Below are 17,572 nucleotides of genomic sequence, written 5' to 3'. Positions count from 1 at the left end.
ATCTGTCAGTTCTTCAGTTTTGATTTCAGACGGAAAATATGACTTCAGTTCTTGAAGAAAAAAAATTCCCTAACCAGGCACGACAGATGTCTTCAAATATGTGATGGATTGTCATGTGAAAGAGGGACTCAAATTGTCTGCTTACCCCAGTGGGCATTACTAGGGCTAGCTCAATTCAGTTCAACTAATAGTTATTGAGAACCTCTGGTGCACAAGGTACATACTTTAAACTGAAAGTGTGAAGGGGGGTGGGAGGGAAATGAATATCTTGTTAAACTCATGACACCAATTATGGCAGAAGCCAACAAGTTTGACATTGATAGGAAAGTGAAATATGTGGTGAATCATGAGATAAAACAAGGAGAAGGGAAAGACAGAAACAATGCTTTTAGTCTCCAATGTCTATCCATGGGTGAAATAGGATTAATTAGAAAATTGAATTGGAGATTCTTTCCAGAGTGATAAATAGAATTTATTAGGTAACCCAAATAACCTTGTGAGCAAAAGGACGTCACATTGAAATATGGCTACGGGAAGGAATTGCACATTCAAATAAAAAATGGAACCACTAGAAAGGAAAGCAGAGCAAAAATTCTATCCAGAAGATCTGTAAGCAAGTCCAGAAACACAGGTCAGGAGCCCCCTGAAGAGCTCTGGGAGGAGATTAGAAGAGAGAGGAACAAAACTGATATTGTTGTAGGAGCTCATCACGGGTCACAAAGTCAGGGCAATCACAGGTTCCATGTTTCTATTTCCACTTACAAAATTAGGGCAAAGGAAAGGCATGGTGTAGAGCTCTGACTGTATGAATAGCTACTAGAATTCTCTTCAACTAATAGCAGAATACCTGAGTGATTTGCCACACTGGCAGTTTCACCTTTCTGAGGGTAGTGGATGCAAGGGTAGAACTACCATTTGGGTCCTAATCTGACTACCAAACGAATTGACAAGAGTATGGCTGAGAAGATCCTTTAAATGATCTTCTAAAGGATCCTTTGGAAGAAAGAGATAGTATCATCTTAAAGAATATGATAGTCCAAGAGAAGATTTTTCACAGACCAAAATATTTAAAGACCTTTTTTATTGTCATTTAAAAGGCACATACCATAAAATTTACCAACTTCATCATGTTTATTTGTACAGTTCAGTAGTATTAAGTATATCTACATGGTTGGGAAACAGATATCCAGAACTTTTTCATCTTGGAAAGCTAAAACTCTATACTTATTAAACAACTCCTTTTTCCCCCTCCCCTCAGCTCCTGAGACACATCATTCTACTTTCTGTTTCTGTGGATTTGACTACTTTTAAATACCTCATATAAGTGGAATCACACAGTATTTGTCTTTTTGTGACTGTCTGATTTATTTTACTTAACATAATATCCTCAAGGTTCATCTATGTTGTCACATGTGACAGGACTTTCTTCCTTTTTAAGGCTGAATAATATTCCATTGTATGTATCTACTGCATTTATTTTTTATTCATTCAGCCATCAATGGAAATTCAGGTTGCTTCTACCTCTTGGATATTGTCAGTAGTGCTGCTATGAACATGTGTGTGCAAATATCTCTTCAAGATCTTCCTTTGGATTATTTCGAATATATACCCAGAGTGAGATTTCTGGGTCATATGGTAGTTCTGTTTCATTTTTTGAGAAACCTTCCTACTGCTTTCTATTGAGGTTGCACCATTTTACAATCCCATCAACACTACACAAGGGTTCTAATTTCTCCATATCCTCACTAATACTTGTTATTTTCTGATTTGTTTTTTTTTCATAGTAGCCATCCTAATAGGTGTAAGGTGAAAGCTCATTATGGTTTTAATTTGCATTTCTCTGATAATTAATGATGTTGAGCATCTTTTTATATGCTTTTTGGCTATTTGTATATCTTTGGAGAATATCTATTCAAGTCCTTTGCCCATTTTTAAATTGTGTTATTTTATTTTTTGTTGTTGATTTTTAGGAGTTTTTTAAATAGTCTAGATATTAGCCCCTTATCAGATATATGATTTGCAAATATGTTCTCCCATTGCACAAGTTGCCTTTTCACTCTTTTGTGTCCTTTGATGCACAAAAGGTTTTTTCTTTTTTTATTGACATATAATATTATAGTTATACATATTTTGGGGGTACATATTATATTTTGATATCTGTATACAGTGTGTAATGATCAAATCTGGGTAATTGGAATATCCATCACCTGAAACATTTTTCTTTGTGTTGGAAACATTACAATTCTTCTCTTCTAGCTGTTTTGAAATACACAATAAATTATTGTTAACTATAATTTCCCTACTGTAGTATTGAATACAATATTCTATCTAACTGTATTTTTGTACCCCTCAACAAACTTCTCTTAACCTACTCTCCCCTTTTCCCTTCCCAGCCTCTAGTAACCACCATTCTACTGTCTACCTTCTTAAGATCCACTTTTTTAGCTCCCACATATGAGTGAGAAGAACATACGATATTTGTCTTTCTGTGCCTGGCTTATTTCACTTTAAATATAATGATCTCCAGTTCTACCCATGTCAACTCAAATGACAGGATTTCATTCTTTTTTATAGCTGAATAATTTTCCATTGTGTCTATATACCTCATCTTTTTTTAACCACTCATCCATTGATGAATGGGTACTTAGGTTGATTCTATATCTTGGCTGTAGTGAATTGTGCTGCAATAAACATGGGAATGCAGCTATCTCCTTGATATACTGATTTATTTTCTTTTGGATATTTACCCAGAAGTAGGATTGCTGGATCATATGATAGTTCTATTTTTAGTATTTTGAGAAACGTCTATACTGTCTTCTGTAGTGGCTGTGCTAATTTACATTCCCACAAACAGTGTATGAGCATTCCTCTTTCTCTGCATTCTCGCCAGCATTTGTTATTTTTTGTCTTTTTGATTATTGCCATTCTAACTGGTGTGAGGTGATATCTCATTGAGATTTTTATTTGCATTTCCCTGATGATTAGTGATATTAACCATTTTTTCATATACCCATTGGCCATTTGTATGTCTTCGTTTGAGAAATGCCTATTCAGGTTTTTTGTCCGTTTTTTAATCAGATCATTTGGGTTTTTTGCTATTGAGTTGTTTAAGTTTTTTATATATTCCTGTTATGAATACCTTGTTGGATGGATAGTTTGCAAATATTTTCTCCTATTCTATTGATTTTCTCTTCAATTCGTTGATTGCTATGATACACAAAAGGTTTTAAGTTTTATATAGTCCCATTTGTCCATTTTTGCTTTTGTTTCCTGTGTTTTCGGCATCATATCCAAGAAATCATCACCAAGTCCAGTGTCATGAAGACTTCTCCTTATATTTTCTTCCAGGAGTTTTCTTTGGGCTCAAGACATTTGAAAGTGTTTTCTGTTTAAATAAGAGAAAGGTAGAAATTATGTGTAGGTGGGGAAAGATGATTCGGGAGGGCTAGGAATGCCCAAAACAAAGTTCAGATGAGGACTCTTTTTTCAACAAAGTGGGGTAATGACGCTAGCAGTTCTGTGTTTCATTCAGACTATTATTTTAAGCAGTTGAAAAACATGAACAACTATTTGGAAGGTGTATAGAACCACAAAAACAGGTTCAAGAAAATTCAAGACCAAAATGAGTGGGAGACCTTTCAAAGAGGACCACAGAAAAGGAAAATGAATTTGTAATTTTCTGTGGAGCAAGAAGATGAGAAAACCAACAACTGCTCCGTGGGGCTAACCAAGTGTAGTATTGAGGATGGCAGAGAGCCCAAACTTACTTTTACGTTGTGTGTTAAGAACAATGACCTTTAGACTGAAAAGTGAGAAAAACTTGGAGAAAGGAATGGAAACCCTAGGTAGATGAACAAAAACAAAACACCCAAGATCCCAGACTGGGTAAAGTAAAGCCCACAAACTACAGGGAAAAAAAATTAGATATGATGTGGTACAACTTGCTGTGGTCAAAATCTTTGAGGAATTGTGGAGCCCCAGGAAAGCATCAGAAGACTGAAGATCAGAAATGGCATCATTGTTTGTTTGCTTGTTTTTAGAAGGAAGAAGGTGTATCTTAAAAAGTTTGACTAAAGAGCAATTTCTATAATAGGAACAATTTCTAAATATCTAGACAAATATACACTCTTGGGTCAAAAATTTGATTTTGCAAAGTTAAGACAGACACGTGGCTTATCCCTAGCATATACTGGACAGAAAGAGCTCAGAGATATTAATTGTAAGTATTTACAATTAAGTCTGTCACTTATTTAAGTGACAGTGAAATAAATCTTAGCATTCCTAGAAAAATGGATCTAAACTGAGAGAGGTGATAGTCTGTCCTCCATCTTGATAATTGGAGCATTGACCCAGTCTAGGCATCCTTGTAGTCACACTCAAGAAGGTTCAGAGGAGAGCAACAATGAGGGTCTTAGGGAATCCTAACTGGTTAAGCTTCAGGGATGAGAATTTTGGCTTAATGTGAAGAACCATTAGATGGTTCTAATAAGAGACTGAACTTATCATCACTGGAAGCCTTCAAAAGTGTTTTGTATTTTCTAGTTGAAGATCAAGTGGTTGGTGGTTGGTTTGAAATGACTAGACAGGTCCAGGGGGTGAAACCAGACCTTGACTCAAGAAATTTCTGGTCTAGGAATATCACTGGTTTCCTGAAAGAGGAGAGGGTCATTTAAAATGGAAATTAGGTAATTTTTTCTAAATCTTTTTTTTAAAAATAATTTTCTTTTGGAGGTGGTTTTTCAAATGAAACTATAAACCTTTATGCAGGTTTTACTACTTCATTACCAGTGAGTGGGATGCTTTTCACTTTCATTTTACGCTGAAAAACATAAAAAGTTACTACTATTTTATATCTATTTTAGTATCTAGACTTATACCGAAATTGGATTTTTAAAAATTATTCTGTCAACTTCATTATATAATTTTTCAGAAGGAAGATTTTTCTGTTTTCATCGTATGCTTTTAGAGTAAATATGAATATAGTTCCTTGTATTTGTATCATATATGACTTTTGCCTGTCACTTATCTGGGCAATATAACCATCTATACCTGAATGAGAAAATAGCAAATGCCACACATGAAGGAAGCAAGGTGAGGGGGTAAAACCACCCAGTTGAAATGGAGGTTCCACAGACCCGAAGTGTTGCGAGTTCTCAGGAAAGACAATAATGAATGTTCACTGCCTCTTCTCCTGTTTTCATCAACCTTGAAACAACCAAAGAAATACCTAAGGGAAAATTAAAAATAACAAAAAATAATTTTCAAAAAGAAGGAGAAAGACCTAAGGGGCAGTTTCAGCTGTTATATAGCCCAATGATAATTCTGAACCAACCAGCCCAGATAGGGGACACATAATCTTCCCTCTAGACATCATCTTTTTTTTAAATTTTTTTTTATTTCAGCATATTACAGGAGTACAAATGTTTAGATTACATATTTTGCCCTTGCCACACCCGAGTCATACCTTCAAGCGTGTCCATCCCCCAGACAGTGTGCACCCCACCCATTACGTGTGTATATACCCATCCCGTCATCTCCCCCATCTGCCCGACACCTGATGAATGTTATTACTATATATACACTTAAGTGTTGATCAGTTAATACCAATTTGATGGTGAGTACGTGTGGTGCTTGTTTTTCCATTCTTGGGATACTTCACTTAGTAGAATGGGTTCCAGCTCTATCCAGGAGAATACAAGAGGTGCTATATCACCATTGTTTTCTGTGGCTGAGTAGAACTCCATGGTATACATATACCACATTTTATTAATCCACTTATATGTTGATGGGCACTTGGGTTGTTTCCACGTCTTTGCAATTGTGAATTGTGCCGCTATAAATATTCGAGTACAGATGTCTTTTTTATAGAATGTCTTTTGTTCTTTTGGGTAGATGCCCAGTAATGGGATTGCTGGATCAAATGGTAATTCTACTTGTATCTCTTTGAGGTATCTCCATATTGCTTTCCACAGAGGTTGTACTAGTTTGCAGTCCCACCAGCAGTGTATGAGTGTCCCTATCTCTCCACATCTGCGCCAACATTTATTGTTTTGGGACTTTTTGATAAAGGCCATTCTCACTGGGGTAAGTGATATCTCATTGTGGTTTTGATAGACATCATCTTTATCAACTTTTCTAATCTGGAACAAAGCTTTGGTGCCATGTGGCTCCCCACCAGAAAGACATTTCTCCTTCATCTTCTAGATTCTAAGGGCTTCCTAGGACTTATAGAGTTTGACTGATCAGGAGAGGGTCATTGCCCCATTATCTTCATTCTTCAGGAGAAATCTAGGCACTGGAATCTAAACCATGCCCATGACAATAGAACCAAGTATGAGATTCACCCTTCCTCACACCCAAGCACATACCACATCCAGTTGGCCAGACACCTTTAGACAGAGCTGTATAAAATGGAATATTTTAGAGAGTGTCATAAAATTTACAATAATGTCTTTCCATATGAAATAGCATTTCTTTTCAGGTTCACTTCAGAGAAACAGCAACAGGTAGTAAGGATTGTGAGTTGAACTCTAAGGTCAGAAGACTTGAGTGAAGCCCTGGCCGACTAGCCACGTGACTTTGGGTAAATCCCTTCGCCTTTCTGGGCTTTGGCCTCCTTGTCTGTAAAATGGATGATTAAGTCAGGGAAACAGAAACCACGCCAGGTGTTTCAAATAAAGGGGGTATAAAACAGGAAATTGGTTACACAGGTGTTGGAAAACTGGAAGAACAGAAAAGGGAAGGAGAGTTAACCCAATGAGTAATGACCGTAGGAAGTGTCTACCTCGCCTAGGGCTGGTGAGCACCGAGGAGGGGGCTGATGCCTCAGGAGCTGCTGCTATGAAGGAGACAGCCCCTCCCAGAGCCTCCACCAGTGAGTTGGGGATGCAGCCACTTCCAGAACACATCATTGGGGAAGGAAAGAAAAGAGAAGAAGCAGAAGGAGCCACAGCTTCTTCACTCCTCCCAACTTCTGAGCTCCCAGCAGTGCGCCTTATTGGCAGAATCCAATAATAAATCAACAGCACAAAGCACCTAGGAAATGGAGTTGGTAAACTCCCAGCCTCAGCCCTGCAGAGGGTAATAAAAGAAGGGTGGGTGTGAGACTGAGAGACAATACTCAACAACTAGTATGTGAGTTTATAATGTCAAACTAAAATTAAATTAAATATTAGAAGTCAAATATAGTAGATGGTCAGAACTATTTAGATTTTCCTGTTATATTCATATTAAAGTAGTATTACAGAAATACAGAGAGAGAGAGAGATGTAGTAAATTTGGTTCTGGTCAGAACAGGTTCTGAATAATTTTTTGTTAAGAGTTTTTTTTTTAATTTAAAAAAGTTTGTATTAAGTCACGATTTAGGAAAAACTAGAAGATGTATGTTTCTGCAAACCCTGTGACAGGAGAAACCATAGCAAAAGTGTGAGTTGCTGTGGGGTCTTTCCTCCAGAGTTCCTGGGAATTGATTGCAGGGAATGTGGAATCATGACTCAAATCACGTCTCTGTTCACTGAGCCTACATGATTTTCTTTTTTTTTTTTAACCAATCAAAAAGTACCTTGGTGGTCTGGCCATGTTTTTCTGCCCAAAGATACCCATGATCCTACCCCTGACCTACGCTGCTGATCCCAGGAGCCCTGCCAGTGAGCCCTTGGAGTTTAACTCAAGTGGAGTTCCACTGTTTGACCTCTACCCTGAGATGCCATCACCACCACCCCCAAAACTAAGGAGTCCATTTCAGCTGGCTTCATGGACGTACAACTCGTACAATTAATTACACAGGGCCCCCGGGCTCAGAAGGCCTCTACACTTGGTTTAATGTTCTGCTGTCACTTTCCTAAAATTCTTAATAATCTTTGAACAAAAGGCCCACATTTTCATTTTGTACTGGACCCTGCAAATCATGTAGCCAGTCTGGTGTTGGGAGTAGGGAGGGCAATGGTGAATAGAGGGCCAGAAAACGCCTCGCTGAGAAAATGGCATTTGAGGAAAAGCCTGAAGGAGATGAGAGAATGATCCAAGCCCTTCTTTTACTTATTCAGATGAACTTCAACTCAGCCCTCAATACTCAGGGTAAATGTCACCTCCTCTAGGCAGCCTTACACTGATGTCCTTAGCAGTTAACTACCCCCAGTTCTGTCCTCCCTAGCACCCTGAGAATACCTCTGTTATGTTACTTAGATGACATTGTAAACATTTATATTGAACATCTGTCTCCCTGGTCACCCCATTAGCTCCTAGGAGAAAAAGATGGTATTTTATTCATATTTGTAATGACAGCAAGAATAATAGTTGTGACTCTATGCCAGATCCTGTTCCAAAGGTACTGTCAGTATCCCCAGTCTTACAGTTGGAGAAACCGAAGCACAGAAAGGTTAAGTAACCAGCCCAGCTTACACAGTTGGTAGGGAGTAGAGCTGGGACTTGAATCTAAGACGGCTGGTTCCCCTAGGCCTTGCATAGTACACAGTGAGTGCCAGACCATGGCTGGAAAATGAAAGAATGGGCAAACAAAAAATAATAAGTTACTAAATGATCAGATAGAGTCTCAGGACAGATTTACAAATAGGAGAGGGGCTTTTACATTATGTCTGCAGACCTAAATTCAAGCCCTCACAGAAGAGAAACACTTAATTTACGTTTTAAGCCATATTCACTAGCGCAGGTAGTGATGTTCTTTAGCAAAAAGAAAAAAAGAAACACTATATGAAATTATATACTCATATGTGTAAGTCAAATTCAATGTTGATTTAGTTTTTATATTGTTATATAAAATATATGGGTATGGAAAACAAGATTGGCTCTATCTTTATCTAAAACAAATACTAAAAATAAGGCCAGATATGGTGGCTCATGCCTGTAATCTCAGCACTCTGGGTGTCTGAGGTGGGAGGATTGTTTGAGGCCAGGAGTTCAGGACTAGCCTGAGCAACATGGTGAGACCCCATCTCTACAAAAAATTTTTTAAAATATTAGCCAGTCATGGTGGCACACACCTGTCATCCTAGCTACTCAGGAGGCAGAGGCAGGAGGATCACTTGAAGCCAGGAGTCGGAGGTTACAGTGAGCTACGATTGTGCTACTACACTCCAGACTAGGTGACAGAGCAAGACCACGTCTCTAAAAAAAAAATGAATACAAAATAACCAGAAGCTTTGTTGAAATAGTGAGGTTAGTTAATTTAACAAACATAGTATGCTTGTATAGCGTGCTGTTTAGGGGAGAAAAATGTGATAATATGGGTATTAATTATAGAAAATTAAGATTAGAAGTGATGCCTCATCGCTAAATTAGTCTTCATCGTGCGGAGTGGGATGCAGTGCATGTGGGAGTGGAAGGGAAGAGTTAGTTGTCACCAGCCTCGTTGTCTTCATTTGACAAGTGCCTTGCTGTGCAATACATCCCAGGGGATGGTCAATGGCCCCAGGGTTTCAAAAAGCCCATGGGAATGGGTTTGTTAGCTTCATCTTCCCAGTTCCTGCAGTGTGTAAGAGATTCAGCTTCATCCGGAAAATGTACCTGGCATTGCTGAAGGTATAAGTTTTCATGTTTTGTAAGGGACTTTGAGAAGCGTGTCACCCCTCTCCTAGGGAGCAGTCAGTAGATTCCCTGACTCCTCTGATCAGCCTTCTGTTGGGTGCAGTGCTACAGCCATGTGTATATACTGCCAAGACCAACAGGGGAGACTTAATCACTTAGCTTATATGGAGAATGATGTTCCAAGTCTCATAAAAATTCCCAAACCTATTTTGATGTACCCTGAAGGCTGACTGCCTGATCCCTATCATAGTCCAGAGGTGAAACTTGATAGAAATTTCCTATCATAAGCTCTGTCGAGCAGCAAAGTGGATTCCTCATGAAAAAGTGAGCTCCCCAGCTCTGCAAACAGCACTCAACCCCATCCTCTTACCAGCTGAGTTTTCATCAGTCCATCTTCCTTTCATTAGCAGCGTAGAGATGATACATCAGAACCCAAAGGAATAATAGGTTAAGGGTCATAGTTTCAATGGGTCAGATTTTCAACACATTGTCGACACATGGACTCACACCATAGCTCACGAGTTTGGTAGGCTGGTCTTTTCTTTCAGGGCTGAACTAACTCATGTGTGCCAACTGCTGGCTGAGGTCATCACCTCGGAGGGAGCAGTCAGAGAACAAGGGAGGTGTTACTTCCTGCCCTCTTCCACGTCTCAGCCCCACATGGCACACTCCATTCTGCCCCAGTGTGTGATCCAGTCTTACCTATAGCATAATGAGTATTGCACATTATGGGACCAGGTAGTTATGTATTTAAGCATGATGAAAAAATACTCTTTGAAATGAGCCACCCAAAATATTTTCATGCAAAATGCGAGACTATTATCCCAGATTGTCCCTACTATTGTATTTTGCATTTGTTTATCATACCTTTAGACCACTCCTGACCCATGGATCTTAGCCTAGACATGTCTGCTCTCCTGGGAGCAGTAGGATGCAGCTCCATTAACATCAGTGAAATGGAACCAGTCTGCTATTTCTAGCCACTTCATTCCACTTTAACTCTATGATCATTACTTTTTTAAATACCATTTTTATGGGCCATTGGTTTTGTTTGTGATTCTCCACCTCCCACCCCCTCTTATTTTTTTCCATTATTAGAGCCTTATTTGTTAAGAACACAAAGTAAGAAATAGTGCAGACTTGTGGTCACAGTTTCGTGAACATATAGCTTCACATTGGTGCCTGGAATTTGCCTTCTGAGAACAATGAGTGAGTTTTAATGGTTCCTGAAAATGGGCAAACAGTGCAAGCTTCTCAAGATGGAGACTAAAGCAATATTTAGGAAGCCTCTGCCCATTTTAACACTGGCTGGCCGGAGTGATAGGCACTTGCTTTCTGTTTTGTACATTTGGAGCTATTATCACTGCCTGAAGGTGCACCAGAGATGGGTTCCTGGCAGACCTCTGTGGTAGTTCAGAAGGTACCCAGTGTACCAAAGCAAACCTCGACCTAGAGTGGACACTCCAGGTGTCCCAGTATGAGTGTCCAAAGGGCCCCCACAAACCTCAGCATCTCCTCTTCTCCTGAACTTGTCTCGATTTCTCAGTTGACAGCTAGTCATATAATTTTGCGATGGCCCTTCCGTTGTTCACTTCCATTTTTACTTAATAATTGACTTTTCATTGTTCGTGCCTCTTCTTCGAAAGCTAAATGGTAGGCTTCTTGAGCACAGGACTGTGTCTCTCACAGCACTTAGCACAGAAGGAAGAATCAGACTGGACTTGGGTCGAATCCCCAGCTTTCCACTTACTAGCTCTGTGACCCTGAATATAAATCTCTTCACCTCCCTGCTTCTGAGTTTCCTTATTTGCAAAATAGAGGCAATCGTGCCAGGTGTTAGAAGAGCCAGTTAGCGCAGTGCTGGACCCTAAGAGACACTTGGTAAATGGTAACTATGACTCACTAGACAAAGCTTTGCACATAGAAGCTGAGCAAAAGTTTGCAGAATTGAGTATGACAAAGCAGGACTTAAATTAATGTGGGAAAAGGGCTAGTTATGGGCTGTTGAACTTTCATGGTAAGGACACCGTTTCCTCTGCCCTTGGGCTTGAATGACAGTTTACAAACCAATTTTTTTTTATTCATGACTCTTTCGTGACCTATGATGATCATTTCAAGCTCAGCATGTTTCCCAAACCCAAAGGGTCTGTGATCTGAGGAGTGTCGTTGATTTGTGCTGCGGAGACTTCTCAGCGTCACCCTTCCCTGAGCAGTGATGCCTTCTCCAGCTCCTTGCAGCATGTGGCAGATGGTAACACCGAGTACTGCTCCCTGATCTAAAGGTCCCATGAGTGTCACTGGCTTCTTGAGAAGTTTTCTTTAAGAGAGGCCATGGTGAGGGATAGGGATAAGGCTCACTGAGACCAACAGCATCAAAATAAAACAGAAATACTGGGACAGCAGCTCCAGTCAGGGGCCCCAGATCCAGAGCAACCAGTGCTCCCTTCCCCTGATGCTAGCCCTACCCAACCCCCACCAAATAAAAATGCAGAAATAGTGACAAGGATGAGAGTATGAGGACTGTATGAAAAGCATAAACAGCACTGAGATCAGTCTCCCACATTTCCCGTATACGTGAGCACATTTGCCAAAACTCAAGATGTGTCTTATCTACTCACTCAGCAACTGGCAAATTGCCTAGGAGCATAGTAGCCTCTTGAGGGGTCAACTCTGCCTTAATTCTGCTGACTCTCTCTTTTTGGTGGATCCGTGTAGCAATGAAGGAATAGGTCATGTGACAGTCTTACCACCTTCTTTAGTTACCTATAAATACACACTTCCTCACTTTTTTTACTCCCCTTTAAATATTCCCGGGAGAAAAGTACACAAAACAGATATAGTAGGTACTACTCGCTGAATCTGTTAGCATGTCAGCTTAGCAGGGCACAAAAGTATAGGTTAGATGAGCTCCTTTTTAATGCTGGCCCTCTGGGACAAGACAAATAAGGATTCTCGCTTGTCTGCCTTTGCTCAGTTGATTGGTTTGGTTGGTTGGTTTACACAATGCCTTGCTCCACATGTAACTTGAGACAACACCCTGTAAACAGACTGTGTTGTCACCTTCTGTACACGGTAGTAGTTTGTTAGGGGTACACTTAGACTTATGACATATTCAGTAAAATACAAGCTTTTATCAAGTATCTGCCATGTCAGAGACCCTGAGTTAGATTAGATGCAGGGTTACAAAGAGAGAGGAAACCATCCCTGGGCTGGGTGTGGTGGCTCACGCCTATAATCCTAGCACTCTGGAAGGCCACGGCAGGAGGATAGCTTGAGCTCAGGAGTTCGAGACCAGGCTGAGCAAGAATGAGACTCTGTCTCTACTAAAAATAGAAAAATCAGTGGGCACAGTGGCACACGCCTATAGTCCCAGCTGCTCGGGAAGCTGAGACAGGAGGATTGTTTGAACCCAGGAGTTTGAGGTTGCAGTGAGCTACAGTGACGCCACTGCACTCTACCTGGGGAGACAGAGCAAGACTCTGTCTCCAAAAATAAAAAATAAAAAGAAACCATCCCTGATCTGAAGGAGCTTGCTGTCTTATGGTAGAAACAAACACAATTAAGTATAATAAAAGGGAGACACCAGTGATTGTCTGTGTAGAACTGTAGAACTATAATGCTGCAGTCATGATTTTTTGTTTGTTTTTTAACCAAACATCTCTGGACTAAGATATCTGGCAGAATTTTTTTACTTTGGAATTTTATTTAAGCACTTCAAAAATATTAACAATTAAAATCCCATTCAGTTATGTGTCTAAAAAATTTCCTTTACTGTACAGAGTGCAATCCTATAAAACCAGTGCTACCCTGGAGAATCCAGGACGTTTCATCATCTGGCTGTGGGAGCTGAGAGGACAGTGTCATTCATTCTCTCTAAAAGGCTTGGAGAGGGCTCCCAAAGAAGTTAATGTCCAATTCAAGAAGTTGAACCTTGAACAACAGACACAGGTCCTTGCAAGAGTGCCGGCTCTGTGTGTTGCAGGAAATTTAATTCACACAGCAGTCAGCTGCAAAGCTTGCCAGTTCCTCTTGCTCTGCACTCGTTCCCTCAGCTGAAATTCTTGATCATTGTTACCATAGCTTCCAGCAAGGACCCCATGATTGCTGCTTTCATTTGATTTGTACACTTGATTCATAGACCCGCCTCCCCTTCCTGTGGGGTCAACAGTGCTTGCAAGAACCTGGAGGATGCTTGGCTTTACATGCGGGGTAAGGAAACCTACCCTGAACACCAGCAAGTTTAATCTGTTTCCATCTGAAAAACCAACGGCCTTAGGCAACATATTCTTAATTGTTTAAGTCATTGTGCGGGCTCGCAAGTGTGTTTGTGTGTGTGTGTAAGCTGTGCATAAATAGTACATTTTCAGTCTGTGTAAAACATAATGGATAAGCAGCAAATGACAGTAGGCTTAGCCCCTGAAGATTTACCAGGAAAAAAGACAGCTGCATGGCAAAGCTGCTGCCAATAATTAGGGAAGGAATAGCCCGTGTCCTGTGCCACTCAGCAGCTTCAGCCATTTAAATGACAGCCAGATTGTTTAGCTCTGTAACCCCCATTCATTATGGGCCAGCAGTTAATTTTTTGGTGAGAACATTGCTTTTGCTTGTCATCATCTCTGGTATCATTGTAAGATCAGGTTTGACATGATGCTGGAAAGCCCCAAGTAGAAACCATGAGGGATGAACACAACAGTTGTTTTTAATGTCTCTTTTAACATGGTAAGTGAATGAGGAAAAACTATTTCTGCAACTCCATGGACTCTGAGTTTTTAACAGGGTCGTATTGCCAATTTTGTGGGTGACAAAAAACGGTAATGCTGTCTTTGGCTCAAGTGAGCTGCTCGAGCAGCTCCTTGTGTAGAATGGCTCTCAACAGGCCTGACTGGGAGGGAAATTAATAGGCTTCCCATTGTCACCGTGCATTTTTGCCAAGATATTTCATTAGTGTAAACACTGGACCCGTTGTCATCTTGTTTAGCCACTTGACCTTGGTGATTTTCAATTCCGCTTGGGCTGTGATGAAGTACAGCAGCGGCGTGCACGAGACAGGCACTAATTATTGGAAGCAGCATCATTGCTGACCCAGTACAAGATTAACTGCTCCTTTGCAGTCTTTATTCTGGGACGTTAGCACTGTCTGGTTATCTTGCTTCAGTTGAGGGATTCGGGACAATAGCGGTGCTGATGGTAATGTTGGCAATTTCCCCGTTTGTTTTGCAGGTCACGGCCAGGGGCTTTGGGCCGCTGTTACAGTTTGCTTACACTGCCAAGCTGTTACTCAGCAGAGAAAACATCCGCGAGGTCATCCGCTGTGCGGAGTTCCTGCGCATGCACAACCTGGAGGACTCCTGCTTCAGCTTCTTGCAGACCCAGCTCCTGAGCAGCGAGGATGGCCTGTTCGTGTGCCGGAAGGACGCTGCGTGCCAGCGCCCGCACGACGACCGGGAGAACTCGGCGGGAGAGGAGGAGGAGGAAGAGGAGGAGACCATGGATTCCGAGACGGCCAAGATGGCTTGCCCCAGGGACCAGATTCTTCCAGACCCCATCAGCTTTGAGGCCACTGCCATCCCAGCGGCAGAGAAGGAGGAAACCTTGCTGCCCGAGACCGACGTGCCCACGGACACCAAGGAGAGCTCGGAAAAGGACGCGTTAACGCAGTACCCCAGATACAAGAAGTACCAGCTTGCATGTACCAAGAATGTCTACAATGCGTCATCACACAGTACCTCAGGTTTTGCAAGCACATTCAGTGAAGATAACTCCGGCAACAGCCTCAAGCCGGGGCTTGCCATGGGGCAGATTAAAAGTGAGCCGCCCAGTGAAGAGAACGAGGAAGAGAGCATCACGCTCTGCCTGTCCGGAGATGAGCCCGACGCCAAGGACAGAGCTGGGGACGTGGAGATGGACCGGAAGCAGCCCAGCCCCGCCCCCGGCCCCGCCGCCCCCTTGGGGGCCGCCTGCCTGGAGAGGTCCAGGAGCGTGTCCTCGCCCTCCTGCTTAAGGTCTCTGTTCAGCATAACGAAAAGCGTGGAGTTGTCTGGCCTGCCTAGTACATCCCAGCAGCACTTTGCCAGGAGTCCAGCGTGCCCTTTTGACAAGGGGATCACTCAGGGTGACCTTAAAACTGACTACACCCCTTTCACAGGGAATTACGGACAGCCCCACGTGAGCCAGAAGGACATGCCCAACTTCACGATGGGGTCGCCCCTCAGGGGGCCTGGGTTGGAGGCTCTCTGTAAACAGGAGGGAGAGCTGGACCGGAGGAGCGTGATCTTCTCCTCCAGCGCTTGTGACCAAGTGAGCACCTCGGTGCACTCATATTCTGGGGTGAGCAGTTTGGACAAAGACCTCTCGGAGCCGGTGCCAAAGGGTCTGTGGGTGGGGGCTGGCCAGTCCCTCCCCAGCTCACAGGCCTACTCCCACGGTGGGCTGATGGCTGACCACTTGCCAGGAAGGATGCGGCCCAACACCAGCTGCCCGGTGCCAATCAAAGTCTGCCCTCGCTCGCCCCCCTTGGAGACCAGGACCAGGACCTCCAGCTCTTGCTCCTCCTATTCCTATGCAGAGGACGGGAGCGGGGGCTCTCCCTGCAGCCTCCCTCTGTGTGAGTTCTCCTCCTCACCCTGTTCCCAGGGAGCCAAGTTCCTTGCCACAGAACATCAGGAACCAGGCCTGATGGGAGATGGGATGTACAACCCAGTCCGACCCCAAATTAAATGTGAGCAGTCTTATGGAACCAACTCCAGCGACGAATCCGGATCGTTCTCGGAAGCAGACAGTGAGTCGTGTCCTGTGCAGGACAGGGGCCAGGAGGTAGGGAACCCACATAAATTCAAGCATGTGACCCACTCTCTCAGTCCTTTATCTGGACTTTTCCCTGCCCTTCCCCCGCCACTCCCAGATTGTTCTTATTTGCCAAGATTAAAGGTGACAGTGAAGGGACTGCCTCCCCCATCCATGGAAGCGGGATGCTGCAGAGTGATTCCAAATTAACCGCTTTGTCCTAGAAGGCACATGATGGTTGGTCTAGATTTCAGCACTGAACAAGCAGAGGCAAGCTGCTTAGTGAAAAAAGCTTAAGTCTAATACATGAAAGTGGGCTCAGGTACTTCAAATCATCCCCCTTCCTCCTCCCTTTCTCCCCTGTCCTCCATCTGCTTTGAAATGATGCTGTATTCATCGCCCTCATCCTTGCCCTTTCGCCCCATCAGTACGAAGGAAAATGGAGAATCTCTTTCAAGATTGATTGATTGAAAGTAAATAGATTGACACAAAACAGGTGCTCTCCCAGCACCTTTTAAATTTTCCTTGTCAGCAGAAGACCCCACGGCCATCCCATGTCCATCATGGTGCAGATGATAGAATGCCCGCCGTCCATCCTGGCCCCAGGGTCATCACAGAAGCCACACATAACGTATAACAGAGCATTTCCCAAGCTCCCCCAAAGGATAGGATGTCATTTTGAGGAGTAGTGGGGTGGAGTTGTGGTTTTGTCCACCCTGAAACAGAGTGCTTTATAGAAGAAATTTCCAAAGGTTCCGTCTGTGTCTTACCCTTGGTAGGCAAGGGGGATGGGACAGCAGCGGCCACATCATGAGCAAGACTCATGTGACTGAGGAGAGGGAAGCATAGGAGCCCCCCCAGGTCCCCACCAACCCAGCAGCATGAGTGTTCGCTAGAAAGACCCGAGGGAGGCTGTGTCACGACCTAGCATTTGCTATACCATCTTGCTGACTGTCAAGGAACCAACCCAAGATTGCTTCCTGTGTCTCGGACCGCCTCAGGAGCAGGAGTGAGCGAACCCAGGGACGAGTCCCTCCTGAGAGCTGTGTAGCCACAAAACACAGGAAGAAATGAAGCATGGTCCTCATTAGGCCAGTGCCCTTCATACCCGCTCACGCTCCCTGGATGGCAGCCTCTGTAAGGCAGAGGATGCTAACCTGACCAGACAGCTGAAATGCCACACGGGGCGAGGTGGCTTTGCACAGAGCCACGTGCGGTTTATTCAGCCTCCGCAAGATTGGCGAGA

At 42.8% G+C, this 17,572-nt stretch overlaps 1 protein-coding gene across 2 annotated transcripts in view; it reads left to right on the top strand.

Annotated features, from left to right (window-relative positions):
• The window catches only part of BACH2 (BTB and CNC homology 1, basic leucine zipper transcription factor 2), a 253,260-nt gene that overhangs the window by 220,525 nt on the left and 15,163 nt on the right, over positions 1 to 17,572 (top strand). For both annotated transcript variants that reach the window (XM_012638253.1, XM_012638252.1), the window contains one exon: positions 14,764 to 16,356. In XM_012638253.1, coding sequence (XP_012493707.1) covers positions 14,764 to 16,356 — 1,593 coding nt within the window. The remainder of the gene's footprint in view (positions 1 to 14,763; positions 16,357 to 17,572) is intronic.

This window comes from Propithecus coquereli, unplaced genomic scaffold, assembly GCF_000956105.1.
Source record: "Propithecus coquereli isolate 6110/MARCELLA unplaced genomic scaffold, Pcoq_1.0 Scaffold127, whole genome shotgun sequence".
In the NCBI taxonomy this organism is placed as follows: Eukaryota; Metazoa; Chordata; class Mammalia; order Primates; family Indriidae; genus Propithecus; species Propithecus coquereli.
The sequence above is the reverse complement of the archived record's forward strand: the minus strand, read 5'-3'. Positions and strand labels throughout refer to the sequence as shown.